Source organism: Bombina bombina, chromosome 3 (assembly GCF_027579735.1).
Source record: "Bombina bombina isolate aBomBom1 chromosome 3, aBomBom1.pri, whole genome shotgun sequence".
In the NCBI taxonomy this organism is placed as follows: domain Eukaryota; kingdom Metazoa; phylum Chordata; class Amphibia; order Anura; family Bombinatoridae; genus Bombina; species Bombina bombina.
Genome location: NC_069501.1, coordinates 815,119,418 through 815,147,391, shown reverse-complemented (window position 1 = coordinate 815,147,391; position 27,974 = coordinate 815,119,418). Strand labels below are relative to the sequence as shown.

The following is a 27,974-nucleotide window of genomic DNA, read 5'->3' as shown; positions in this document are numbered from 1 at the left end:
TTTAGTTAGAATCAAGCCTGTGTTTAAACCTGTTGCTCCACCATAGAGTTTAAATTTAGTTCTTAAAGTTCTTCAAGGGGTTCCGTTTGAACCTCTGCATTCCATAGATATCAAGCTTTTATCTTGGAAAGTTCTGTTTTTGGTAGCTATCTCTTCGGCTCGAAGAGTTTCAGAGTTATCTGCCTTACAGTGTGATTCCCCTTATCTGATATTCCATACAGGTAAGGTAGTGTTGCGTACCAAACCTGGATTTCTTCCTAAGGTGGTATCTAATAAGAATATCAATCAGGAGATTGTAGTTCTGTCACTGTGTCCTAATCCTTCTTCAAAGAAGGAACGTCCATTACACAATCTTGATGTGGTTCGTGCTTTAAAGTTTTATTTACAAGCTACTAAGGATTTTCGTCAAACATCTGCAATGTTTGTTGTCTACTCTGGACAGAGGAGAGGCCAAAAGGCTTCGGCATCTTCTCTTTCTTTTTGGCTGAGAAGCATTATCCGTTTAGCTTATGAGACTGCTGGCCAGCAGCCTCCTGAAAGAATTACAGCTCATTCCACTAGAGCGGTAGCTTCCACATGGGCTTTTAAAAATGAGGCCTCTGTTGAACAGATTTGTAAGGCGGCGACTTGGTCTTCATTCATACTTTTTCTAAATTCTACAAATTTGATACTTTTGCTTCCTCTGAGGCTATTTTTGGGAGAAAGGTCTTGCAGGCAGTGGTGCCTTCCGTTTAAGTTCCTGCCTTGTCCCTCCCTTCATCCGTGTCCTAAATCTTTGGTATTGTTATCCCACAAGTAATGGATGAACCCATGGACTGGATACACCTTACATGAGAAAACAAAATTTATGCTTACCTGATAAATTTATTTCTCTTGTGGTGTATCCAGTCCACGGCCCGCCCTGTCATTTTAAGGCAGGTGTTTTTTAATTTTTAAACTACTGTCACCACTGCACCCTATAGTTTCTCCTTTTTCTTGCCTGTCTTCAGTGGAATGACTGGGGGTGGCAGTTAGGGGAGGAGCTATATAGACAGCTCTGCTGTGGGTGTCCTCTTGCAACTTCCTGTTGGGAAGGAGAATATCCCACAAGTAATGGATGAACCCGTGGACTGGATACACCACAAGAGAGAGATATTTATCAGGTAAGTATAAATTTTGTTTTTTTTACTCCGGAGATGGCGGGACATTTTCGTTTTAATATTTTAATGGCGTTGATTCGCCTGCAGGATCCTGAGGTTTCATTGCAGGTTTGTGCTTGTCTGCCTATCCCGGGTGTTCAGACTGTGAATGGCATCATTGTGTTTACCCCGGGGGGGATTGTGCCCCCATGTTCTTTTCGCTACAGGATTGTGCCGCTGCGCGTCCTATTGCAATGTCTGTTTGATTTATTGGGGGATCCTTTACTGTATCGGGGATCTTCTCAGGGTTCTGTGCGGTAGACTAATGGGGTACGTTTTTCCCCGGTCAGTCTATTGTGAGCTTTCCTAGTCATTTTTCTGAAGGTTCAGGTCTCTGTCTGTCAGATACTACAGAGACATGATTCCTTATGGGCGGGTGACTGCGGGCGCCCTTGTTTGTTCTTTTATCCGATCTGGATTATTTACTTCTGTTTTTTTCTTCCCTTTGGGAATTCTAGGATTGCTCAACTTTTTTATAGAAATTGTTCCCGGATTTTGTCCGTAGTTATTTGTGTGCTTTTTAGTGATGCACGTTTTGCCTGGCTGGTCCGACTTGCCGGTTCATTTATTTAGTTTGTTTTTTCATAAAAAAAAACAAAAAACCTACACTAATACTTCATTTAGACCTGAGGGTCTGGATTTCGGAAGCGTTTGGGCTGGTCCGTGGCAGTTCTGCTTCAGACATAGGGCCAGTGGTGTATCACTGTGTTCCTTTACAGCCCTGGTGGAGGTTGTGGTTCTTGCTACTTTGTAGTGGTTCTGACATTAGAGAGGCTTTTTGACTCGTGGTCATGGTCTAGTTTGTTCGATACTTGCACTCTTTAGGGGTCTGGCACAAGCTTGAAGGAGATGTGGTGTAATGTTTTGCTCCGTCGTTCCTGCAGTAGAAGGTTGTGGGATTGATCTCAGACATAAAGCGCCTGTCTTCTGATCTGAAGTATCCTGGTGTCTGCTATTCCTCAACGACGATAGTCGTTTCTCAAGGGCCCTTCAGAGGTGGTTGGTTTCACTATCTTTGCCTCTGGGAGCTTTTATGCTTGGTGGTTCTCCTTTTTGTCAGGTGCTGCTACTAGGATTCATAGGTCATTAAGTAGCCCCATTTTGGGGTTTAGGACCAGGTTGACCTCTGTCCTAGGATTCTAGGGTCCGTAGGATTTAGTACTGCGGTTTTTCATCTCAATGTCCTTTCTAGGTGGCTTATCTCACATTTTGTTCTTAAGTGACCATTTATTCCTCCCCGTTTTCTTGAGTGGAGGTGTGTGCTGGTTTGCTGGTCGTTGCGGCCTCTTGGCTTGTCTAGCTACCGGTCAATGGATGGGTTGTGTTTGCATCACTGCATTAATCCTAACTAACTTTATTGGCCGTCTGAATAGAGTTGCTTTGGCATTCGGCTCTGTGACCTGTAGTGGTTGGGCTGTCTTGGTTTTACAAGAGCAAGGTGGGGTATTTACTTTTCTGGGAGGGCTCCGCTGTTGCTCGCACCACTAGCTTGTCCTCTCTGTCCGGCATCTGTTTCATTGACCATCTCTGGATTTGATACTTGCTGGTATGGCACCCCAGTATCCTGTGGTCTGGGGTGCGGGACTGGGTTTTGTTTTTTTCCGGTTAGCTAGTAGGGGTTTTTCCCTTGGTGACCGGGTTTTCATAGGAGTGCCCTTGGTCCCTGCTGTTTAGCCATTAGTGTCCTTGAGATCTGTTTGTTCCCTTTGGGTTTTCTCTTGTATTCTGCTGCGGTTCCTGTCATTGGGACCTGGGTCAGTGTACGTCTGCCCCCTGGAGTGGGTTGTCTTTTTGACAACTTGGGGGTTTTTCCTTCTTATATTAGGCTTGTGTTCCCTTCGAGAATTGTTTGTCGGTCCCCTAGTTGGTTGAGGGGTTGCGGCTGGGCTGTTGCCTTGAGAGATAGTGTCCTTGAGGTCCGTGATCTCGGTTGCGTCTATTCGTGGTGACGGTTCAGGTTTCCGGAACCTGTTGGTAGATTTGCGTCAACGGGCTGCCTTTTGGTTTTTCAAAGGGTTCTTGTTCCCGGTTTTCGGACGAAACTGTGGATTTTGTTTTGGGAATGTGTTTTTTGGATGGCGACTTTATATGGTCCACCTCTTACCCTCCCGTTTTGGCATTCTGTGTCCTCTTTGGCTTGGGTATTTCCCATAAGTAATGAATGCGGCTGTGTACTCTCCCATTAGGAAGAAAAACATAAATTATGCTTACCTGATAAATTTCTTTTCTTCCGTGGGAAAGCGTCCACAGCCCCCCCGTCCGTTTTTGAGGTGGTGTTGTTTTTTTTATCTTCTGGCACCCTTGCACCTTAATGCTTCTTCCACTGTTCCTTGTCCTCGGCTGAATAACTGGGTGATAGGGGAGGTGGGAGGAGTATTTAAGCCTTTGGCTGGTGGGTATTTGCCGCTTCCTGGTGGCCAGGTTCTTGTTTTCCCATAAGTAATGAATGCAGCTGTGGACTTTTTCCCACGGAAGAAAAGATAATTATCAGGTAAGCATAATTTATATTTTATGTTTTTAAAAGTTTTTATACTGTATTTTTAGATCAGTATCTGTGCATATTCTTCTTTATAGTATTAATTACATGCAGTTATATGAAAATTTGTGTATACTGTCCCTTTAACCATGTTTATATAAAACATACCTTTATAAGAAAATACAAACACCTTATCTGGCCATTTTCTTGATTGTGTTTTTGGACCTCTTACATGGTCACAGTCATCAGACACCCTTGTTAGGATTTTTTTTTTGGTTTCCCTTGTGGACTACCACCTGGCTGTTTACCTTCACCCATACAGAGGGATTCTGCGGGATCAGACAAAGGAATGTCTGTGTTCATCAACTTGCTTGTTATTTTGTGTTCCTGTGTGCTATACCCTGTGCTTATCAAGATAGGCAATCAATCTGCTCTGGAATGCACAATGGCCACAGCTTTATTTTTTTCTATTTGTGGTAAATGTTTGGATAATAGGTTTGCATAAGCTCTCCAATTTTCCCTGCTGAGTAGTTTTGACCTTTGGCTGTTTTTTCACATTGTTACTTACTGTACCATTAAGTGTTTGGTACTTGTAATTTAGATAAAGTTGTAAGCTGTTTTTAAGTATTGCATATGAGCTTTTTTGTTTCAAGGACACAATTTCTTAGGCTGGTCATTTTGCTCAGTTCATCAGATGTTGGCTCCCTTTGCCTGATAAAACAGACAGCAGTCTGAGAAACGCGTTGCATTCTGTAATTTTAATGTCAGTGTCATATGGTTGACATCTGAGTTTTATATACCATTAAATTGTGGGGTTTTTAAACTTCTACTAAGAGTCTGCACTTATTTTTTCCACTGAGGACACCGGTACTAACCCTGTGTCAGTGAGCTGGGACACTTCAAGTTCCCAGTCTGTCTCATTTAGCACAATTGGGTGGTGCTCCACTTGTGAGTATATATTTGACATATATTTCATACATTTTACATCAACTGTATCACACTAGGAGGCGCCTTTGTTTTGTGATCTTGTTCACAGTGAAAGTTTGTATCCTGACTGTTTTCCTGGCAAAGAGCTTACTCCATATTGGGTGTGACCAACACAGGATCTACTATCTGCACAACACAGGAGGATTATTAAGAGTACTTATACACCTTTGGATCCATTTAAGGACTGACACTGTGAACAGATAAGAGACAATAGTACTTCCTGTGCAGATATTAATTACTATATTGTCTAATAACATTTGCTATATGTTTACTATTATATATATCCTATAGCTATTAGTGTGTAATTTTTGGTCAAATCTATACATGTACCTTTGATAGTGGGTTATTATAAGAACCCCTTTGGGGTTTTGTATGGTTCTTTCTATTGCGCCCCCTAGAGTTGACACTTGGTGTACTCAGCAAGTAGTTTTTGATACCCATAGAAAAAGGAGATTTTTGTAACCAATCTGGTCTTGCTTATTTTCACTGATGCCAGTTTTTTTGATTGAGTCAAGGTTGTGGTTCAGGGGAGGTAGTGTGTTCAGGAACTTTTCCTTAAAAAATATAGGATATGATTGCATTCAATAAAACTAATCCTTTATTTCTTTCATGTAATTGGCAAGAGTCCATGAGCTAGTGACGTATGGGATATACAATCCTACCAGGAGGGGCAAAGTTTCCCAAACCTCAAAATGCCTTTAAATACACCCTTCACCACACCCACAATTCAGTTTTTACAAACTTTGCCTCCTATGCAGGTGGTGAAGTAAGTTTGTGCTAAGATTTCTACGTTGATATGCGCTTCTCAGCATTGTTGAAGCCAGATTCCTCTCAGAGTACAGTGAATGTCAGAGGAACGTGAAGGGAGTATCACCTATTGAATACGATGATTTCTCTAACGGGGGTCTTTTTCATGGGTTCTCTATCGGTCGTAGAGATTCATCTCCTACCTCCCTTTTCAGATCGACGATATACTCTCAAATTTACCATTACCTCTACTAAGAACTGTTTTAGTACTGGTTTGGCTATCTGCTATATGTGGATGGGTGTCTTTTGGCAAGTATGTTTTCATTTACTTAAGACACTCTCAGCTATGGTTTGGCACTTTATGCAAATTATATAAAGTTCTAAATATATGTATTGTACTTATATTTGCCATGAGTCAGGTTCATGTATTTCCTTCTGCAGACTGTCAGTTTCATATTTGGGAATATAAACACTTTAAGAAATGTATTTCTTACCTGGGGTTTAGTCTCTTTCAATTTGACTACTTTTTTGCATTTGCGGGTATTAGGCCCGCGGGTGCGTCAAATGTTAGACTTTATTGCGTCATTTTTGGTGCGGACTTTTTTGGCGCGGGAAATTACGTTTTTGACGCAACTTCGTCATTTCCGGCGTCATACGTGACGTCGAGACCTTTTCACACGGCGGCATCATTAGTGACGCAAGTGTGTCATTTCCGGTCATTTTTGGCGCCAAAAAAGTTTACGTTACATTGTGCGTCATACTTGGCTCCATTTTTTTTCATTATTTCAATACCCCATTGTTTGCCTCCTGCTTTCTTTTCTATCAAGAGGCCTATGCTTTTGCATTTTTTCCCATTCCTGAAACTGTCATTTATGGAAATAGATAATTTTGCTTTATATGTTGTTTTTTCTCTTACATTGAGCAAGATGTCTCAATCTGATCCTGCCTCTGAATTTCTGCTGGAACATTGCTGCCTGACATGGGTTCTACAAAAGCTAAGTGCATTTGTTGTAAAATTGTAGAAATTATTCCACCGAATGTCATTTGTAATAGTTGTCATGATAAACTTTTACATGCAGATAGTGTTTCTATCAGTAATAGTACATTGCCAGTCGCAGTTCCTTCAACTTCTAATGTGCATGATATACCTGTAAAATTTAAAGAATTTGTTTCTGATTCTATTATGAAGGCTTTGTCTGCATTTCCACCTTCTAATAAACGTAAAAGGTCTTTTAAAACTTCTCATTTAGTTGATGAAATTTCAAATGACCAACAACATAATAATTCATCCTCTTCTGATGAGGATCTATCTGAAACAGAAGATCTTTCCTCAGATATTGACGCTGACAAATCTACTTATTTATTTAAAATAGAGTATATGCATTCTTTATTAAAAGAAGTGTTAATTACTTTGGATATTGAGGTAACCAGTCCTATTGACGTTCAGTCTAATAAACGTTTAAATACTGTTTTTAAACCTCCTGTGGTTTCCCCAGGTGTTTTTCCCCATTCCTGCGGCTATTTCTGATATGATTTCTAGGGAATGGAATAAGCCAGGTACTTCCTTTATTCCTTCTTCAAGGTTTAAGAGAATGTATCATTTACCAGCAAAATCTATAGAGTTTTGGGAAAAGGTCCCCAAAGTTGATGGGGCTATTTCTACTCTTGCTAAACGTACCACTATTCATATGGAAGATAGCACTTCCTTTAGGGATCCTTTAGATAGGAAACTTGAATCTTATCTAAGGAAGGCCTATTTATATTCAGGTCATCTTCTCAGACCTGCTATTTCTTTGGGTGATGTTGCGGCTGCATCAACTTTCTGGTTGGAAAATTTAGCGCAACATGAATTGGATTTTGACATATCTAGCATTGTTCGCTTACTGCAACATGCTAATCATTTTATTTGTGATGCAATTTTTTATATAATCAAAATTGATGTTAGATCCATGTCTTTAGCTGTATTAGCTAGAAGAGCTTTATGGCTTAAATCTTGGAATGCTGATATGACATCTAAATCTAGATTACTATCTCTTTCTTTCCAAGGTAATAATTTATTTGGTTCTCAGTTGGATTCTATTATTTCAACTATCACTGGAGGAAAAGGAGTTTTTTTGCCTCAGGATAAAAAACCTAAGGGTAAATCTAAGGCTTCTCACCATTTTCGTTCCTTTCGTCAGAATAAAGAACAAAAACTCAATCCTCCTCCCAAGGAATCTGCTTCCAGTTGGAAGCCTTCCTCAAATTGGAATAAATCCAAGCCATTTAGGAAACCAAAGTCTGCCCCTAAGTCCGCATGAAGGTGCGGCCCTCATTCCAGCTCAGCTGGTAGGGGGCAGATTAAGGTTTTTCAAGGATTGTTCGGTAAAATCTGTCCAAAATCATTGGATTCAGAGCATTGTCTCTCAAGGGTATCGAATAGGATTCAAAGTAAGACCTCCTGTGAGAAGATTTTTTCTCTCATGCATCCCTGTAAATCCAGTAAAAGCTCAGGCTTTTCTGAAGTGTGTTTCAGACCTGGAGTCTTCAGGGGTAATCATGCCAGTTCCTCTTCAGGAACAAGGTTTGGGGTTTTATTCAAACCTATTCATTGTACCAAAGAAAGAAAATTTGTTCAGACCAGTTCTGGATCTGAAAATTTTGAATCGTTATGTAAGAGTACCAACTTTCAAGATGGTGACTATAAGGACTATGCTGCCTTTTGTTCAGCAAGGACATTATATGTCCGCAATAGACTTGCAGGATGCATACTTTCATATTCTGATTCATCCAGAACACTTTCAGTTTCTGAGATTCTCTTTTCTAGACAAGCACTACCAATTTGTTGCTCTTCCATTTGGCCTAGCCACAGCTCCAAGAATCTTTTCAAAAGTTCTGGGTGCCCTACTATCTGTAATCAGAGAACAGGGTATTGCGGTGTTTCCTTATTTGGACGATATCTTGGTACTAGCTCAGTCTTTACATACTGCAGAATCTCACACAAATCAACTTGTGTTGTTTTTTCGGAAACATGGTTGGAGGATCAATTTACCAAAAAGTTTCTTGATTCCTCAGACAAGGGTCACCTTTTTAGGCTTCCAGATAGATTCAGTGTCCATGACTCTGTCTCTAACAGACAAGAGACGTTTAAAATTGGTTGCAGCCTGCCGGCACCTTCAGTCTGTCATTCCCTTCAGTGGCTATGTGCATGGAAGTTTTAGGTCTCATGACTGCAGCATCGGACGCAATCCCCTTTGCTCGTTTCCACATGAGACCTCTACAGCTTTGTATGCTGAATCAATGGTGCAGGGATTATACAAAGATATCACAATTAATATCCTTGAATCCCAATGTACGACACTCTCTGACATGGTGGATAGATCACCACCGTTTGGTTCAAGGGGCTTCTTTTGTTCGCCCAACCTGGACTGTGATCACAACAGATGCAAGTCTTTTAGGTTCGGGAGCTGTTTGGGGATCTCTGACAGCACAAGGGGTTTGGAAATCTCAAGAGGCTAGATTACCAATAAATATTTTAGAACTCCGTGCAATTCTCAGGGCTCTTCAGTTCTGGCCTCTACTAAAGAGAGAACCGTTCATTTGTTTTCAGACAGACAATGTCACAACTGTGGCTTATGTCAGTCATCAGGGTGGGACTCAGTCCTCAAGCTATGAAAGAAGTATCTCGGATACTTGCCTGGGCGGAATCCAGCTCCTGTCTAATCTCTGCTGTGCATATCCCAGGCGTAGACAATTGGGAGGCGGATTATCTCAGCCGCCAGACTTTACATCCAGGGGAGTGGTCTCTCCATCCAGATGTGTTTTCTCAGATTGTTCAGATGTGCGGGCTTCCAGAGATAGATCTCATGGCCTCTCATCTAAACAAGAAACTTCCCATATACCTGTCCAGGTCCAGGGATGTTCAGGCGGAAGCAGTGGATGCGTTGACACTTCCTTGGTGTTATCAACCTGCTTACATCTTTCCGCCTCTAGTTCTCCTTCCAAGAGTGATCTCCAAAATCATCATGGAACAGTCTTTTGTGTTGCTGGTGGCTCCAGCATGGCCACATAGGTTTTGGTATGCGGATCTGGTTCGGATGTCCAGTTGCCCGCCTTGGCCACTTCCGTTACGGCCGGACCTACTATCTCAAGGTCCGTTTTTCCATCAGGATCTCAAATCATTAAATTTGAAGGTATGGAAATTGAACGCTTAGTACTAAGTCATAGAGGTTTCTCTGACTCAGTGATTAATACTATGTCACAAGCTCGTAAATCTGTTTCTAGAAAGATTTATTATAGAGTTTGGAAGACTTACATTTCGTGGTGTTCTTCTCATAAATTCTCCTGGCATTCTTTTAGAATTCCTAGAATTTTACAGTTTCTTCAGGATGGTTTGGATAAGGGTTTGTCTGCAAGTTCCTTGAAAGAACAAATCTCTGCTCTGTTTTATTTCACAGAAAGATTACTATTCTTCCTGATATTCACTGTTTTGTACAGGCTTTAGTTCGTATTAAGCCTGTCATTAAATCAATTTCTCCTCCTTGGAGTCTTAATTTAGTTCTGAAGGCTTTACAGGCTCCTCCAGTTGAGCCTATGCATTCTTTGGACATTAAACTACTTTCCTGGAAAGTGTTGTTCCTTTGGGCTATTTCTTCTGCTAGAAGAGTTTCTGAGCTATCTGCTCTTTCTTGTGAGTCTCCTTTTCTGATTTTTCATCAGGATAAGGCAGTTTTGCGGACTTCTTTTCAATTTTTACCTAAGGTTGTGAATTCTAACAACATTAATAGAGAAATTGTTGTCCCTTCCTTGTGTCCTAATCCTAAGAATTCTTTGGAGAGATCCTTACATTCTTTGGATGTGGTAAGAGCTTTGAAATATTATGTGGAAGCTACTAAAAATTTCAGGAAGACTTCCAGTTTATTTGTTTTATTTTCTGGTCCTAGGAAAGGTCAGAAAGCTTCTGCTATTTCCTTGGCTTCTTGGTTGAAACTTTTGATTCATCAAGCTTATTTGGAGTCTTGTCAAACCCCGCCTCAGAGAATTACAGCTCATTCTACTAGATCAGTCTCCACTTCGTGGGCTTTTAAGAATGAAGCTTCAGTTGATCAGATTTGCAAAGCAGCAACTTGGTCCTCTTTGCATACATTTACTAAATTCTACCATTTTGATGTATTTGCTTCTACGGAAGCAGTTTTTGGTAGAAAAGTTCTTCAGGCAGCTGTTTCAGTTTGATTCTTCTGCTTTTGATTTAAGTTTTTTTTCTTTCAAAGTGAAAATAACTTATTTTTTGGGTTGTGGATTATTTTTTCAGCGGAATATGGCTGTTTTTATTTTATTCCCTCCCTCTCTAGTGACTCTTGAGTGGAAGACTCCACATCTTGGGTATTGATATCCCATATGTCACTAGCTCATGGACTCTTGCCAATTACATGAAAGAAAACATAATTTATGTGAGAACTTACCTGATAAATTCATTTTTTTCATATTGGCAAGAGTCCATGAGGCCCACCCTTTTTATGATGGTTATGATTTTTTGTATAAAGCACAATTATTTCCAAATTTCCTTTATTGATGCTTTCTACTCCTTTCTTTATCACCCCACTGCTTGGCTATTCGTTAAACTGATTTGTGGGTGTGGTGAGGGGTGTATTTATAGGCATTTTGAGGTTTGGGAAACTTTGCCCCTCCTGGTAGGATTGTATATCCCATATGTCACTAGCTCATGGACTCTTGCCAATATGAAAGAAATGAATTTATCAGGTAAGTTCTCACATAAATTATGTTTTGTTCAGTTAAGTATAATACATACATGGACTTGCGTAAGCCTTAATGGTACTTTGTACACTATGTCTTAAAGGGACACTGAACAAAAAACTTTATTTTATGATTCAGATAGAGTATGCAATTTTAAGCAACTTTCTAATTTACTCCTATTATCAATTTGTCTTCGTTCTCTTGCTATCTTTATTTGAAAAAGAAGGTATCTAAGCTTTTTTATTAGTTCAGACAGCACTTTTTTATTGGTGGATGAATTTATCCACCAATCAGCAAAATCAACCCAGGTTGTTCACCAAAAATGAGCCGGCATCTAAACTTACATTTGTGCATTTCAAATAAAGATACCAAGAGAATGAAGAAAATTTGATAATAGGAGTAAATCAGAAAGTTGTTTAAAATGTCATGCTCTATCTGATTCCCGAAAGAAAAAAATTGGGTTCAGTGTCCCTTTAAGTGTTTTAGCATAAGCCGTAATCATAGCCTGTACACACCCTGGAACTCAGGTTCTATTTACATGTATTCACACAATCCTATTGGCTAAAAGCAAAACAAGGTGAAATTACACAATTTAAATTTTTACAGACGCATAATCACTCTTGTGACTAACGGTTCTTTTATATTGCACAATGTATCGAACAAATTAGATATAAACATTAAAACCAAGATGCTTAAAGGGATACTAATCCAAAATGTTTTCATTTATGATTCAGATAGAGCATGCAACTTTCCAATTTACTCTTATTAAATTTTCTTCATTCTCTTGCTATCTTTATTTAAAAAGCAGGAATGTAAAGCTTAGGAGCCTTCCAATTTTACGTTCAGCACCCTAGATATTGCTTGCTTTATTTTTGGCTACATTTAGCCACCAATAAGCAAGCATAACCCAGGTTATGAACTAAGAATGGGCCAGCTCATTAGCTTTACATTCCTGCTTTTTAAATAAAAATAGGAAGAGGACGAAGAAAAATTGATAATAGTTCATTTTAAAGTTGCTTTAAATTGCATGCTCTATCTGAATCATGAAAGAAAAAAAAATGGGTTTAGTATCCCTTTAAGTAAAAATTTCTACTGCACTTTATTATATATTTGAGTAGTTAATACTTAGACCTGGAGAGACAAGATGTATTTAGTAAATTTAAATCCAGGAAGATTAAAAGAAAATAAAAAAAATTGCTTATGTTGCAAGAAAATCTAGATCTCACATTTGTCTCATCATTGCCAATAATAAATCGGGTCATATTCTAAATTTAGACCTTGAAGTACTCTACTCTTCAGTCTGAATATCCAATATATCTCCTGTCTTCCCAAACGTTTTTCCCCATCACCTCCTTGATTTGTGTTTCTTGGCACACCAAGAAAACGTGTTTAGTTTCTCATGTTTCACAAAATGTTGAACTAAAGTGGTCGTAGCCCTTCCTACAGTGATGGTAGAGAGATGTTCTGATCCTTGAATTAACATCCCTAGTCATGAGTAGTAGATTTAAAACGTGACAGTGCATGTTCCATTGATCATGTAGTTGGGAGTAAGGAAGTGGGTGGGTGAGGGAAGCAGTGCATTATAGCAAGGCTCAGCCTTAAATCTTTCTCTGATGCACCATGGTCTGTGTTGTATATTTTAAATATAAAAGACTGCATTTGAAATATTTTTAAACAGAGGAATTAACTGATGAATTAAAAACTATGGAAGTATAACATTTAAAATGTTTAATTATAACAAACAGATCTCTAGTTATTGTAGTTGCAAGGGTTTATTGATACACAAAGCAGTTTTTCCATTACTCACTGAACCAACTTGGATTTCACTAACTGAGCAGTCTATATCACTCTGACCGCTGGTCATTTAAGCCTTTTACTGACTACAGGATACATAGTGTATATTTGTCTTTTTAATCTCTGTACTTTCAGACATTCTCTCCACACTCAAACTGCTGTTTTTTTTGTCTATTTACAACAGTGCCTGTGTCCCATACTGCATCTCGTCCTCCTTTAAAGTAGTTTGACATCACAGTGAAGTTGGCTGCCCTACCAATCTGCTTTTTCTTTAAAGAGGCTTTAAATTGCTCAGTGCCAGGTTCCTTTTTTTCATCATGGTGCCTGGCCTGAGCTCTGCGTACTGTAAAAATAACTTTGCCTTTGCAACCACCCATTCTGCATGGCCTTCCAGTTAAACAGTTTCTTTTTCTGTTGGCCATTCAGTCCTGCACAGTTTGTATGGTGAATCTAAAAATACAATATTAATATAGCATCCCTTTAATTCTTGAGCCACATTGATAGTTTATATCTTTAAAACTACAAAGAGTGGAATGTGATATCTAACGCTATCAATGCACTTGTTTTCCGTTTTGAAGCTCATTTAATATAAATGTGCTTGTTAGCCTGGCTTTAACACGTAACATTGAGGGAGGTCACATGGACTTAAAGAAGATAACAAAAAATCCTCTCTCAGCAACTAATAGGGTCATAGTAAGTAGTTATTTATCCTGTTAAGGAAGTACAAAAGGATAGCTAGCTTAAAATAACTCATATCTTTCACAAACCTGCTCTTTTTAACCTTGCTGTCTACATGAAATAATTTGCTTTCATACTGTGCAGGATTTTTGAGTTTTAAAGCCTACACCCTTTTCAAAGGCATAGGTTTTTTTTTGTTTTTTTTAAACCCTGCCTTCACATGTATTCCTTTTTAAATGTATTTTGTGCTTCTACTTCTAGACATATATAAACTGTTCAATCTTAAAGGGACACTGAACCCAATTTCTTTTCTTTCGTGATTCAGATAGAGCATGCAATTTTAAGCAACTTTCTAATTTACTCCTATTATCAATTTTTCTTCGTTCACGTGCTATCTTTATTTGAAAAAGGCATCTAAGCTTTTTTTGTTTCAGTACTCTGGACAGCACTTATTATTGGTGGATGAATTTATCCACCAATCAGCAAGAATAATCCAGGTTATTTACCAAAAATGGGCCGGCATCTAAGCTTACATTCTTGCATTTCAAATAAAGATACCAAGAGAAGGAAGAAAATGTGATAATAGGAGTAAATTAGAAAGTTGCTTAAAATTGCATGCTCTATATGAATCACAAAAGGAAAAATTTGGGTTGTGTCCCTTTAAGCCAATGTTTACAGCATAACCTGAAACAGTTATAACCTATTATTGAATTTTAAATACATTACAGATTTATGTAACCAATATGTATTCCAATTTTAGTGCCTTAAAGTTGGTCTGTCCTGTTTTTCAGATTTAAAAAAAATCAAGCATGTTTTTGCTATATTAAATTTATCTTGCATATTTCTTCGCTATAAATTTTAGTTGTTTTTTCTTTTTAAAACCTTTTACTTAATGTAGCCGAGGATGACCCACTTCTGTAAACTTTGACTGTTGTAGGAAACACAAATTAAAACACACACTTCTGAAATTATACTTTAACTAGGCGATAAACCTGCCCAGAGGGCAGTATGTTTAAAAAAACTACAAACCTCAAAGCTAAAATTACAAAAAATAATAAATGTAAAATTACAGAAAAGAAAAACAAAGATATCCAAAATAAAAAAATTAAACCCAAACTAATACCCCTATAATAATAAAAAATCCCCCTAAAATAAACCCCCCCTAATCTATCAATAAACTACTAATTGCCCTAAAGAAATCAGCTCTTTTACATGTAAAAATTATAAAGTACCCCCTATCACAGATGGAGAGAGTTAACTAAGTGTTAAAACGTATATGTGTCTTGGGCTGCAGTCTCATTTTATTATTACAACGTAATATATACGATAGTAACTGCGCTACACTCACTGAAACAGAGGCGGGCACTGGGCGGGTGCAGAGGTTGCCAAGGAGATCTTCTAATAAGCATCTGTTGTTTCAACGTTTGTTAGTAATGGCGGGCAGCGCACTCATGTAACAGTAAGAGCCCCTATTAACTGTAGCGCAATCATGTTCATGGCCTAACAGCGGAGTTTCCGTTTCCCCGTAGTTTGTGCCGCACGCTGCTGATTGCTTCACATGCACTGAGTACAAGGCACAGAAATGCGCCCACTGCAACCACTTACACATTTAAACAAGTGGTCGGCATAGAAGTCAGTCAGCATGTGAACTAGTGGGATACTACAGTTCCTGAAGTTCACATTACTGTGCCTTGTACTCAATGCAATTGAGACAAGTAGCAGTGTGTGGCACAAACTACTAAATATTTGTATTTATCTAGTACAGTTTTATTTTTGACTACACTGTTGCTTTAAGTCCAGTTTGTGGTAGTTTCCTCCCGGTGTTGTAACTAAATAAGTCTCCCTGTGGAGAACTGTCTCCCCTGCCTCTCAGCTATTTCCATAGGCGCATCGCTCCTTACAGAACCGCCCACCCAGTATTCCTACTGAGCACGTTCCAACAGATTTAGTATCCCCATTAGAGTCTGTATCCCTGTCTTTCACCGCACTTGCTTTCAGCTCCAAACTCCTCCCCTTTCTCAGTCTAAAGCTCCAATTCTCTGTAAAGGTGAATTAGCTGGATCAGACGTTAGCTCAGGAACATATAGAGAGTATTGACGTACCTAGTGGTACTTTTTTATTGGACTAGCATTATCAGTGCATACTTCAATACGCTGTTTCATCGCAAATGTTATTAGACAACTAAAGGAACTTTCTCTTACAGCTAAATCAAGAGAAAACAGTAGAGTATTGAAGTATGCACTGATAATTCTAGTCCGATTAAAGTACCACTACGTACGTCAATACTCTCTATATGTTCCTGAGCTAACGTCTGATTCAGCTAATTCACCTTTACTGACAAAAGGAGCTTTAGACTGAGAAAGGGGAGGAGCTTGGAGCTGAAAGCAAGTGCGGGAGAGACAGGGATACAGACTCTGATGGGGACACTGATTTAGTCGTGTCTGCACATTGACTATATTTTAATTATAGTGGAGACAGAAAAAAAGAGAGCGCCTAATGGTGTGATATCGTACTGATAGAATGAAAAACCCACAGGGAACAGCAAACGTTGAAAAGGTACTCACAAGAGAGTTGGCACTAAAGATAAGTTCATATGAGCAGGCTGACCTTTTACAGCAGTCAGTACGCTGGGGGGTGAGTCTTGACAGTGGTCTGCCGAAAGCGAAAGCGAGCTGGTCCTGGTAGCCGCAATGGTGGGAAATCCCCCTGCACAGCGTATGCGGATTAGATCAGCGTATATAGATCAGATGGTCGACCTCACAGGTGACTCCGGAAAACTGCACACTAGCGTTACACAGAGCCTGCATAAGCGATCCGTGATGTCTCTAGATTGCCAGTGTTGGGAAATAACTAACAATTGTTTGGAACGTTGTAACTGTGTATACAATGCAGCAGGATCGGATGTATTGTAAAAAAAAGATTTATTAGTGCAATACAACGCGTTTCTCGGCCGTGAAGTTCTTGGCCGTTTCATCAGGTAGTATAACAGGTTAGGCCTTCATTTGGTCTTTAAAAACACACTAGTGAAACATGATAGGGCGGGAATTCTGCCAATTAAAAGCTAACAATACACCTGATATATAGTATTAAAATAAAGGCAACAGGCGTGTCTGTCACAATTAAAAAATCTTACGAAACAGTAAATCTATACGATCCGGATAGAAAGCTGATAAAGCATACAATAAATAAAACATATCAACAATAAAAAAATGTTATAATAAAAAATAAAATAAAACCGATAATTGTGTAAAACACTGAACTGAAAGAATGTTGCAGCAACGATTCATAAGTAATGTGAGTCTGTAAATAGCAAAATCCATGCTTGATATAGATATCTATGAAGACAATATATGGGACGTTGCTATTTACAGACTCACATTACTTATGAATCGTTGCTGCAACATTCTTTCCGTTCAGTGTTTTACACAATTATCGGTTTTATTTTTTATTATATTTTTTTTTTATTGTTGATATGTTTTATTTATTGTATGCTTTATCAGCTTTCTATCCGGATCGTATAGATTTACTGTTTCGTAAGTTTTTTTAATTGTGACAGACACGCCTGTTGCCTTTATTTTAATACTATGTATCAGATGTATTGTTAGCTTTTAATTGGCTGAATTCCCGCCCTATTATGTTTCACTAGTGTGTTTTTAAAGACCAAATGAAGGCCTAACCTGTTATACTACCTGAGGAAATGGCCAAGTGCTTAACGGCCGAGAAACGCGTTGTATTGCTCTAATCTTTTTTTTTTACAATACATCTGATCCTGCTGCATTGTATACACAGTTACAACGTTCCAAACAATTGTTAGTTATTTCCTAACACTGGCAATCTAGAGACATCACGGATCGCTTATGCAGGCTCTGTGTAACGCTAGTGTGCAGTTTTCTGGAGTGACCTGTGAGGTCGACCATCTGATCTATATACGCTGATCTAATCCGCAAATGCTGTGTGCAGGGAGATTTCCCACCATTGCGGCTACCAGGACCAGCTCGCTCTCGCTTTCGGCGGACCACTGTCAAAACTCACCCCCCAGCGTACTGACTGCTGTAAAAGGTCAGCCTGCTCATATGCACTTATCTTTAGTGCCAATTCTCTTGTGAGTACCTTTTCAACGTTTGCTGTTCCCTGTGGGTTTTTCACTCTATCAGTACGATATCACACCATTAGGCGCTCTCTTTTTTTCTGTCTCTACTTTCTAGATCATCCGACTTATCACCGGTTCTGAAGAGGAGCTGCCTTCATTTTTGAACTGCTTGGTGATTTCACAAATTTACTATTTGAACACTAATATTCAGAACACTTGTTGTTTCCTTCATTGTACTAACTTTTTTCAAAAACTTTTTTTCACATCATTTTCCCAGGTTTTAATACCGGACATTAATTGCTTTTTGTTTGTGGCAAACACGCCATATCGTCACTCAATTTACTAATCATTTTATATTTAATAACATGGATATGGTTATGTTTGCACATACTATATGATACTTTTTATTTTATGAATTTGTACTCTTAGCACACTTTTTAAGAACACTATATTGCATTGCTTCACAATTAATATTTGTTTTTTGCACATATTCTTTTTATTATCATTATTTTTTTAGTTTTGTATTTTTCTAATAGCACATTTGCTGTCTTATCAATTTTTAAGCGCACCCTATTGTATGCTTTACTGCACACTTCTTTTTAATTTAATTATAGCACTTTAATGTGCAAGCAAGCTGTGATAATCTTTTAATGCATGATGGATAATGTAGGCTTTCTATGTATTATTAAAGGAGGCTAATATTAGGATGTGACATGCATTCTTGCAATATACATGGACCACCACCACTTGCCATTGTCCTCACAGCATAAAGTGCAGATGAATACTATGCACCAGAGGGTTTTTATGCAGGTGCACTAACAGAGCTTCTAGCTTTAAGGCCTCTAACAAAACAGGGGATACACGCTTGAAAGCAACACCTATTATCTAAAGAGAAAATACACCATAATCATCCACACAACACACACATACATACCTACACAAATTCATGCAAGAAACAAGTCATCTGCACACTGGGTGAATTTTGGGTTTAAAACCTAAATTGTTATACTTAATGTTGACATTTTTTTTTCTTTAAACTTTTGTTATACAACAGGATTTTATTCAAAATTGTTTTAATTGTTGGCTGGTGTAGATTGTACCCCTCTGTGACAAATATATTGGTCCCAATACATTTGCATGTCAGGACAAGTAGATCGTCATAAGGGACAAGTAGATCGGGCTACCACTATAGTCCCGTGGACAAGTAGAATTTTTTTAAATTTCCACACCACTGCTGATGATTTGTTAGTTTGTTTCTAACCTCTCAAGAAACATTGCCCAACTTCTAACTGAGGTGGAATTGTTTAGTTCTTTTTCTGGTTATAAAGTAAACACCTTAAAATCAGAACTTTTTTGGTTCAAGGAACATCAGCCTTCGAGTGTAGCTATACCATCTACATTTGCTACACATTCATTTACTTATCTTGGTATAAAGATTTTATGAGATCCAAGTACTTGGTACACCCTAAATACTGTAAAAATATTTGTCAAATGTGCTAAATCCATTCGCAAGATAGATAGTGTTTCATACCTCAAGGTCCTCGTCCCGGTCAGGCACCAGCAAAAACTATGATCTCGAATTGAATAGTACAGACTATCTCTAAAGCCTACAAGCAAAAGGGTGTATCTATTCCTGATGGGCTAAGGGTACATTCCACTAGGGCAGTGACAAATTCATGGGCCATGGAAGCTGGTGCTACCCCTTGCGAAATTTGTTAAGCAGTAGTTTGAAAGACACCTCAGCCTTTGCTAACTTTGGTCAGAAAGTTCTCTTTCTTTCATGTAATTAGCAAGAGTCCATGAGCTAGTGACGTATGGGATATACATTCCTACCAGGAGGGGCAAAGTTTCCCAAACCTTAAAATGCCTATAAATACACCCCTCACCACACCCACAATTCAGTTTTACAAACTTTGCCTCCTATGGAGGTGGTGAAGTAAGTTTGTGCTAGATTCTACGTTGATATGCGCTCCGCAGCAAGTTGGAGCCCGGTTTTCCTCTCAGCGTGCAGTGAATGTCAGAGAGATGTGAGGAGAGTATTGCCTATTTTGAATGCAGTGATCTCCTTCTACGGGGTCTATTTCATAGGTTCTCTGTTATCGGTCGTAGAGATTCATCTCTTACCTCCCTTTTCAGATCGACGATATACTCTTATATATATACCATTACCTCTGCTGATTTTCGTTTCAGTACTGGTTTGGCTTTCTACAAACATGTAGATGAGTGTCCTGGGGTTGGAACAGGGGCTGGGGTTTTATTCTATCTCTTCATTGTACCAAAGAAGGTCAATTCCTTCAGACCAGTTCCGGATCTATCAATATTGAATCGTTATGTAAGGATACCAACATTCAAGATGGTAACTGTAGGACTATCCTGCCTTTTGTTTTGCAAGGGCATTATATGTCTACAATAGATTTACAGGATGCATATCTGCATATTCCGATTCATCCAGATCACTTTTAGTTTCTGAGATTCTCTTTTTAGACAAGCATTACCAGTTTTGTGGCTCTACCGTTTGGCCTAGCATCAGCTCCAAGAATTTTTTCAAAGGTTCTCGGTGCTCTTCTGTCTGTAATCAGAGAACAGGTTTTTGGTATTTCCTTATTTGGACGATATCTTGGTACTTGCTCAGTCTTCACATTTTCGCAGAATCTCATACGAATCGACTTGTGTTGTTTCTTCAAGATCATGGTTGGAGGATCAATTTATCAATCAGTTCATTGATTCCTCAGACAAGGGTAACCTTTTTTAGGTTTCCAGATAGATTCAGTGTCTATGACTCTGTCCTTTTCAGACAAGAGAAGTTTAACATTGATATCAGCTTGTCAAAACCTTCAGTCACAATCATCCCCTTTGGTAGCCTTTTGCATGGAAATTTTAGGTCTTAGGACTGCCGCATCGGATGCGATCTCCTTTGCTCGTTTTCACATGCGACCTCTTCAGCTCTGTATGCTGAACCAATGGTGCAGGGATTACACAAAGATATCTCAATTAATATTTTTAAAACCGATTATACGACACTCTCTGACATGGTGGACAGATCACCATCGTTCAGTTCAGGGGGCTTCTTTGTTCTTCCGACCTGGACTATAATCCCAACAGATGCAAGTCTTACAGGTTAGGGAGCTGTGTGGGGGTCTCTGACGGCACAAGGGGTTTGGGAATCTCAGGAGGTGAGATTACCGATCAATATTTTGGAACTCCGTGCAATTTTCAGAGCTCTTCAGTCTTGGCCTCTTCTGAAGAGAGAGTTGTTCATTTGTTTTCAGATAGACAATCTCACAACTGTGGCATACATTAATCATCAAGGAGGGACTCACAGTCCTCTGGATGAAAGAAGTATCTCGAATTTTGGTTTGGGCGGAATCCAGCTCCTGTCTAATCTCTGCGGTTCATATCCCAGGTATAGACAATTGGGAAGCGGATTATCTCAGTCGCCAAACGTTGCATCCGGGCGAATGGTCTCTTCACCCAGAGGTATTTCTTCAGATTGTTCAAATGTGGGAACTCCCAGAAATAGATCTGATGGCTTCTCATCTAAACAAGAAACTTCCCTGGTATCTGTCCAGATCCCGGGATCCTCGGGCGGAGGCAGTGGATGCATTATCACTTCCTTACAAGTATCATCCTGCCTATATCTTCCGCCTCTAGTTCTTCTTGCAAGAGTATTCTCCAAGATTCTAAAGAAATGCTCGTTTGTCCTGCTGGTAGCTCCAGCATGGCCTCACAGGTTTTGGTATGCGGATCTTGTCCGGATGGCCTCTTGCCAGCTGTGGACTCTTCCGTTAAGACCAGACTTTCTGTCACAAGGTCCTTTTTTTCCATCAGGATCTCAAATCCTTAAATTTTAAGGTATGGAGTATGATTCTTGGTCAAAGAGGTTTCTCTGACTCGGTGATTGATACTATGTGACAGGCTCGTAAATCTGTATCTAGAGAGATATATTATAGAGTCTGGAAGACTTATATTTCTTAGTGTCTTCATCTTTTTTTGGCATTCTTTTTGAATACCGAGAATTTTTCAGTTTCTTCAGGATGGTTTAGATAAAGGTTTGTCCGCAAGTTCCTTGAAAAGACAAATCTCTGCTCTTTCTGTTCTTTTTCACAGAAGGATTGCTAATCTTCCTGATATTAATTGTTTTGTACAAGCTTTGGTTCGTATAAAACCTGTCATTAAGTCAATTTCTCCTCCTTGGAGTTTGAATTTGGTTCTGGGGGCTCTTCAAGCTCCTCCTTTTGAACCCATGCATTCTTTGGTCATTATATTACTTTCTTGGAAAGTTTTGTTTCTTTTGGCCATCTCTTCTGCCAGAAGAGTCTCTGAATTATCTGCTCTTTCTTGTGAGTCTCCTTTTCTGATTTTTGCATTAGGATAAGGCGATGCTGCGAACTTCTTTTGAATTCTTTACCTAAGGTTGTGAATTCTAACAACATTAGTAGAGAAATTGTGGTTCCTTCATTATGTCCTAATCCTATGAATTCTAAGGAGAAATCATTGCATTTTTTTGGATGCTGTTAGAGCTTTGTAATATTATGTTGAAGCTTCTAAGTCTTTCCGAAAGACTTCTAGTCTATTTGTCATCTTTTCCGGTTCTAGAAAAGGCCTGAAAGCTTCTGCCATTTCTTTGGCATCTTGGTTGAAATCTTTATTTCATCATGCCTATGTCGAGTCGGGTAAAATTCCGCCTCAAAGGATTACAGCTCATTCTACTAGGTCAGTTTCTACTTCCTGGGCGTTTAGGAATGAAGCTTCGGTTGATCAGATTTGCAAAGCAGCAACTTGGTCCTCTTTGCATACTTTTACTAAATTCTACCATTTTGATGTGTTTTCTTCTTCTGAAGCAGTTTTTGGTAGAAAAGTACTTCAGGCAGTGGTTTCAGTTTGAATCTTCTGCTTATGTTTTTCATTAAACTTTATTCTGGGTGTGGATTATTTTCAGCAGGAATTGGCTGTCTTTATTTTATCCCTCCCTCTCTAGTGACTCTTGTGTGGAAAGATCCACATCTTGGGTAGTCATTATCCCATACGTCACTAGCTCATGAACTCTTGCTAATTACATGAAAGAAAACATAATTTATGTAAGAACTTACCTGATAAATTCATTTCTTTCATATTAGCAAGAGTCCATGAGGCCCGCCCTTTTTTGTGGTGGTTATGATTTTTTTGTATAAAGCACAATTATTCCAATTCCTTATTTTATATGCTTTCACACTTTTTTCTTATCACCCCACTTCTTGGCTATTCGTTAAACTGAATTGTGGGTGTGGTGAGGGGTGTATTTATAGGCATTTTAAGGTTTGGGAAACTTTGCCCCTCCTGGTAGGAATGTATATCCCATACGTCACTAGCTCATGGACTCTTGCTAATATGAAAGAAATGAATTTATCAGGTAAGTTCTTACATAAATTATGTTTTTCGATTGTCTTACAGCAAAATTAGTAAATTTTATCATTTTATTTGGCATCTTTTTTATTTCTTCCACCCTGATTTTTTTTCAATTACTGCGAATCAGTCATCTTATCTGTTAAGTATTACCTATTGAGGAGCCAAGATAACTAGAAATTAACTAAATATAAGAAATATATCTTGGCTCACATAATGAGTAATATGAGGCTCTTTTGCTGCTCTGTCGAGTCCACATTTGGTTGGAAATTTCAAGGAGAAGGAAGGGTAGGAGGAAGAGGGGAGTGGCCAGTTCTGTCCACACCTTCAGAGAGGGGTTTCTCATCTGGTATTGCCCATGGGGACATTGAGCTAATTCTAAAAAAAAATGCAATTATTGTCAAATGTAAATATATACCTTTCTTGATTATGATTTTATTTTAATAATCCACCTTTATTATTGAAAGCCTAAAATGTTAAATTGACAAACATGCATATTTTTAGGAGGTGCAACTCCCAATAAAACAAAGGTAAAATAAAGGATTGATATATTTTTTTTAAATGGCAAAACAGATACATAAATTCAACAATATTTTAAAAAAACATGGAAATATAATAAAGTAAACAAAATATATTAGAATTTATTTTGATTTTTTTACAGATTATTGGAACACCCCAGAGACAGTCTGCATCCAACACCAATCTGCTCGGAAGTCCCCATACCCCTAATACGCACTTTGTATCACAGAATCAGACTACAGACTCCTCACCATGGTCAGCAGGGTAAGTTTGATTTTGGTCTTGATTTGGTGTTTAATTCTTATTTTTGAATAATAGTATAGTTCTCTTAAATTGAAGTTGCATAAAAAGATAAATTTTTTTTAACATGATGTACAAAGCAGTGCTTTTAAAAATATCATTAGAAGTATTTTTCACATTTAATTGCAACAGCTGAAGTGCTAGCTTTTAATGTGGATTCAGTAGTATGGGGTGCAGGTTCAGGGGTTCTTTCTTTTCTGGTAAAGTTCCTCACAACCTTCCAACCGTGAAGCTTCACAATTCCACTAGGAGTAGAAAACTTCCATGATATATGTATACAGAATTCGAGTATATAAGTGCAGTAAACTCACAAGTATAAAATTCTGGTGTCGGCAATGTCAAGAAAACAGTCCTATCATAAAAACAGTGTTTATTTTAAACTGTTGTTTTCTCTTACTTGGTGTATCCAGTCCAGGGATTCATCCTTACTTGTGGGATATTCTCAATCCCTACAGGAAGTGGCAAAGAGAGCACACTCAAAGCTTTCCATATAGCTCCCCTCAGGCTCCCCCCCCCCCCCCCCCCCCAGTCATTCTCTTTGCCGCTCTAACAAGTAGCATCTCCACGGGAGGGTAAAGAGTATGTGGTGTTAGAATTGTAGTTTTATTTCTTCAATCAAGAGTTTATTTTAAAATAGTGCCGGTTTGTACTATTTACTCTGAGGCAGAAAGTGATGAAGATTTCTGCTGAGAGGAAAAAGATTTTAGCATGTTGTAACTAAAATCCATTGCTGTTCCCACGCAGGACTGTTGAGTACCGGAGAACTTCAGTTGGGGGGAACAGTTTGCAGGCTTAACTGCTTAAGGTATGCTCAGTCATTTTTTTCTAACAAAACCTGGTAATGCTAGAAGACTGACAGAAATCCCCATGAGGCAAGGTAAGCCATTTTCTGAGACTCAGTATAGAAGGATGGCTGAGGTTAAGGACTTAAATACTGGTAGACACTGTTATGGGCTAAGTCGATTACTTTATTAGTGTAATCTCATATTTGTTCGTGTTTTAGAAGTTTGGAACACTTTTTGGGGTTTTATTACGCCTGGCATATTGTAAGACACCTAATCTGACTCAGGAAGGCCCCATAACTCTGGAATGAAGAGGGAGGGGGCCTCATTTTCGCGCCTCAGTTGCGCAGTTGTTTTGCAAGGCAGCTTCATGCAGCTTCACATGTAGAGTCCAGAGAGTGCAGGGAGGACTCCAGGGTGGCTTATTTTCGTCTACAAATAATCCCAAAGGAAGGTAGGGCCACAGCAAAGACTGGCACCGTGCTGTGGTGCGTTAAACCAGTAGCCTGCTTCACTTTGCTCCGGTTTGGGCAATAAGGGGTTAATTGATTTGAAAATTTGTGTGCAATCATTTCAAAGCATTAGGTCATAAAGATCGGATGTTTTTTGGTGATTTGGTAAAAAAGTGTGTGTTTTTTATTATTTAAAGGCACAGTAACGTTTTTTCAAAAAGTGTTTTTTACTGTAGTTCTATCTAAGTCTGTCAAACATGTCTGAGTCTTCAGATAGACCTTGTTCTTTATGTTTAAAAGCCATGGCGGTACCCCCATTGCATTTGTGTTTAAAGTGTGCTAAAACATCTAAGCATTTTAAAGACCATGCAGTGACACTTAAAAATGTAGCCCAAGATGATTCTTTAACGGAAGGTAACGAGGATAGTCCTTCTTCCTCTCCCCATGTGTCGACACCAGTTACGCCCGCGCAAGCGATGCCTAGTACCTCTAGCGCATTGGCCCCTATTACCTTACAAAAATTAGCAGCAGTAATGGATAATTCCCTTGCAGCATTTTTATCCAAACTGCCAGTTTTTCCAAAAAAGCGCAATAGCTCAGTTTAAAATACAGAGGATGAGCAATCAGAAGCTTTGGATGATTTATCTGTAGTACCCTCACAACACTCTGAAGTGGCAGTGAGGGACAGTCTGTCTGAGGGAGAAATTTCTGACACAGGAAAAGTTTCTCAGCGGGCAGAGTCAGATTTCTTAGCGTTTAAATTTAAGCTGGAACACCTCCGCGTCCTGCTTAAGGAGGTTTTAGCTACGCTGGATGATTGTGACCCCATGGTGGTCCCAGAAAAATTGTGTAAAATGGACAGGTTTTTAGAGGTCCCTGTATACACTGAGGCATTTCCGATCCCAAAGAGGGTGGCGGATATTGTGACTAGGGAGTGGGAGAGACCAGGTGTACCCTTTGTTCCCCCCCTATCTTTAAGAAAATGTTCCCCATAAACGACCCCAGGCGGGACGCGTGGCAGACGGTCCCTAAGGTAGAGGGAGCTGTTTCAACACTTGCTAAGAGTACAACTATACCAATAGAGGACAGTTGTGCTTTCAAAGATCCTATGGATAAAAAATTGGAAGGTTTGCTGAAGAAAATTTTTGTTCAGCAAGGTTTCCTTCTTCAACCAATTGCCTGCATTATTCCGGTAACTACTGCTGCGGCTTTTTGGTTTGAGGCTCTGGAGGAGTCGCTCCAGAGGGAGACTTCATACGACGAGGTCATGGATAGAATTCATGCTCTAAAGCTGGCTAATTCTTTTATCACTGATGCCACTTTCCAATTAGCTAAGTTAGCGGCGAAGAACTCAGGTTTTGCCATCATGGCGCGAAGAGCGCTTTGGCTCAAATCGTGGTCGGCGGATGTGTCGTCCAAAACGAAACTGTTAAATATTCCTTTCAAGGGGAAAACCCTATTCGGCCCAGAGCTGAAAGAAATTATTTCGGATATCACTGGGGGAAAGGGCCATGCCCTTCCACAAGATAGGCCGTTTAAGGCCAAAAACAAGGCTAATTTTCGTTCCTTTTCGCAACTTCAGGAGCGGACCTGCTGCAACCTCTGCTGCAACCTCTGCTGCCGCAAAGCAAGATAACGCTTCACAGCCCAAAGCAACCTGGAAACCCTTGCAGGGCTGGAATAAGGGTAAACAGGCCAAGAAGCCTGCTACCAAGACAGCATGAAGGGGGTAGCTCCCTATCCGGGATCGGATCTAGTAGGGGGCAGACTCTCTTTCTTTTCTCAGGCTTGGGCAAGAGATGTTCCAGATCCCTGGGCATTAGAAATTGTTGCTCAGGGGTATCTTCTAGAATTCAAGGATACTCCCCCAAGGGGAAGGTTCCACATTTCTCGTTTGTCTTCAGACCAAACAAAGAAACAGGCGTTCTTACGCTGTGTAGAAGATCTTCTAAAAATGGGAGTGATACACCCAGTTCCAATTGTAGAACAAGGACTGGGCTTTTACTCAAACCTGTTCGTAGTTCCCAAAAAGGAAGGAACTTTCAGGCCAATCCTGGATCTAAAAATTCTAAACAAATTCCTCAGAGTTCCGTCTTTCAAAATGGAAACCATTCGGACAATCTTGCCAATGATCCAGGAAGGTCAATATATGACTACCGTGGATCTAAAGGATGCGTACCTACACATTCCTATCCACAAAGATCACCATCAGTTCCTAAGGTTCACCTTTCTGGACAAACATTACCAGTTTCTGGCCCTTCCTTTCGGGTTGGCCATCGCTCCCAGAATTTTCACAAAGGTGCTAGGGTCCCTTCTAGCAGTACTAAGACTTCGGGGCATTGCAGTAGCACCTTACCTAGACGACATCTTAATACAGGCGTCGTCTTTTCACAGAGCCAAGGGTCATACAGACCGTTCTAAGGTCTCACGGTTGGAAGGTGAACGTAGAAAAAAGTTCTCTGTCCCCGCTCACAAGGGTTCCCTTCCTGGGAACACTAATAGACTCGGTAGAAATGAAAATCTTTCTGACAGAGTTCAGGAAGTCAAAACTGTTGAATACTTGCCGAGTTCTTCATTCCATTCCTCGGCCTTCTGTCGCTCAGTGCATGGAGGTAATCGGTTTGATGGTCGCGGCAATGGACGTGGTCCCTTTTGCCCGAATTCATCTAAGACCACTGCAACTGTGCATGCTCAAACAGTGGAATGGGGATTATGCAGATCTATCTCCTCAAATACAAATGGACCAGAACACCAGAGGCTCTCTTCTCTGGTGGTTGTCTCAGGATCACCTGTCTCAGGGAATGAGTTTCCGCAGACCGGAGTGGATCATTGTCACGACCGACGCCAGTCTGTTAG

At 39.5% G+C, this 27,974-nt stretch overlaps 1 protein-coding gene across 4 annotated transcripts in view; it reads left to right on the top strand.

The window, feature by feature from the left end:
• The window catches only part of TFDP1 (transcription factor Dp-1), a 448,358-nt gene that overhangs the window by 104,948 nt on the left and 315,436 nt on the right, over positions 1 to 27,974 (top strand). For all 4 annotated transcript variants that reach the window (XM_053707753.1, XM_053707750.1, XM_053707752.1 and 1 more), the window contains exon 5: positions 23,727 to 23,848. In XM_053707753.1, the coding sequence (XP_053563728.1) occupies positions 23,727 to 23,848 (122 nt within the window). The remainder of the gene's footprint in view (positions 1 to 23,726; positions 23,849 to 27,974) is intronic.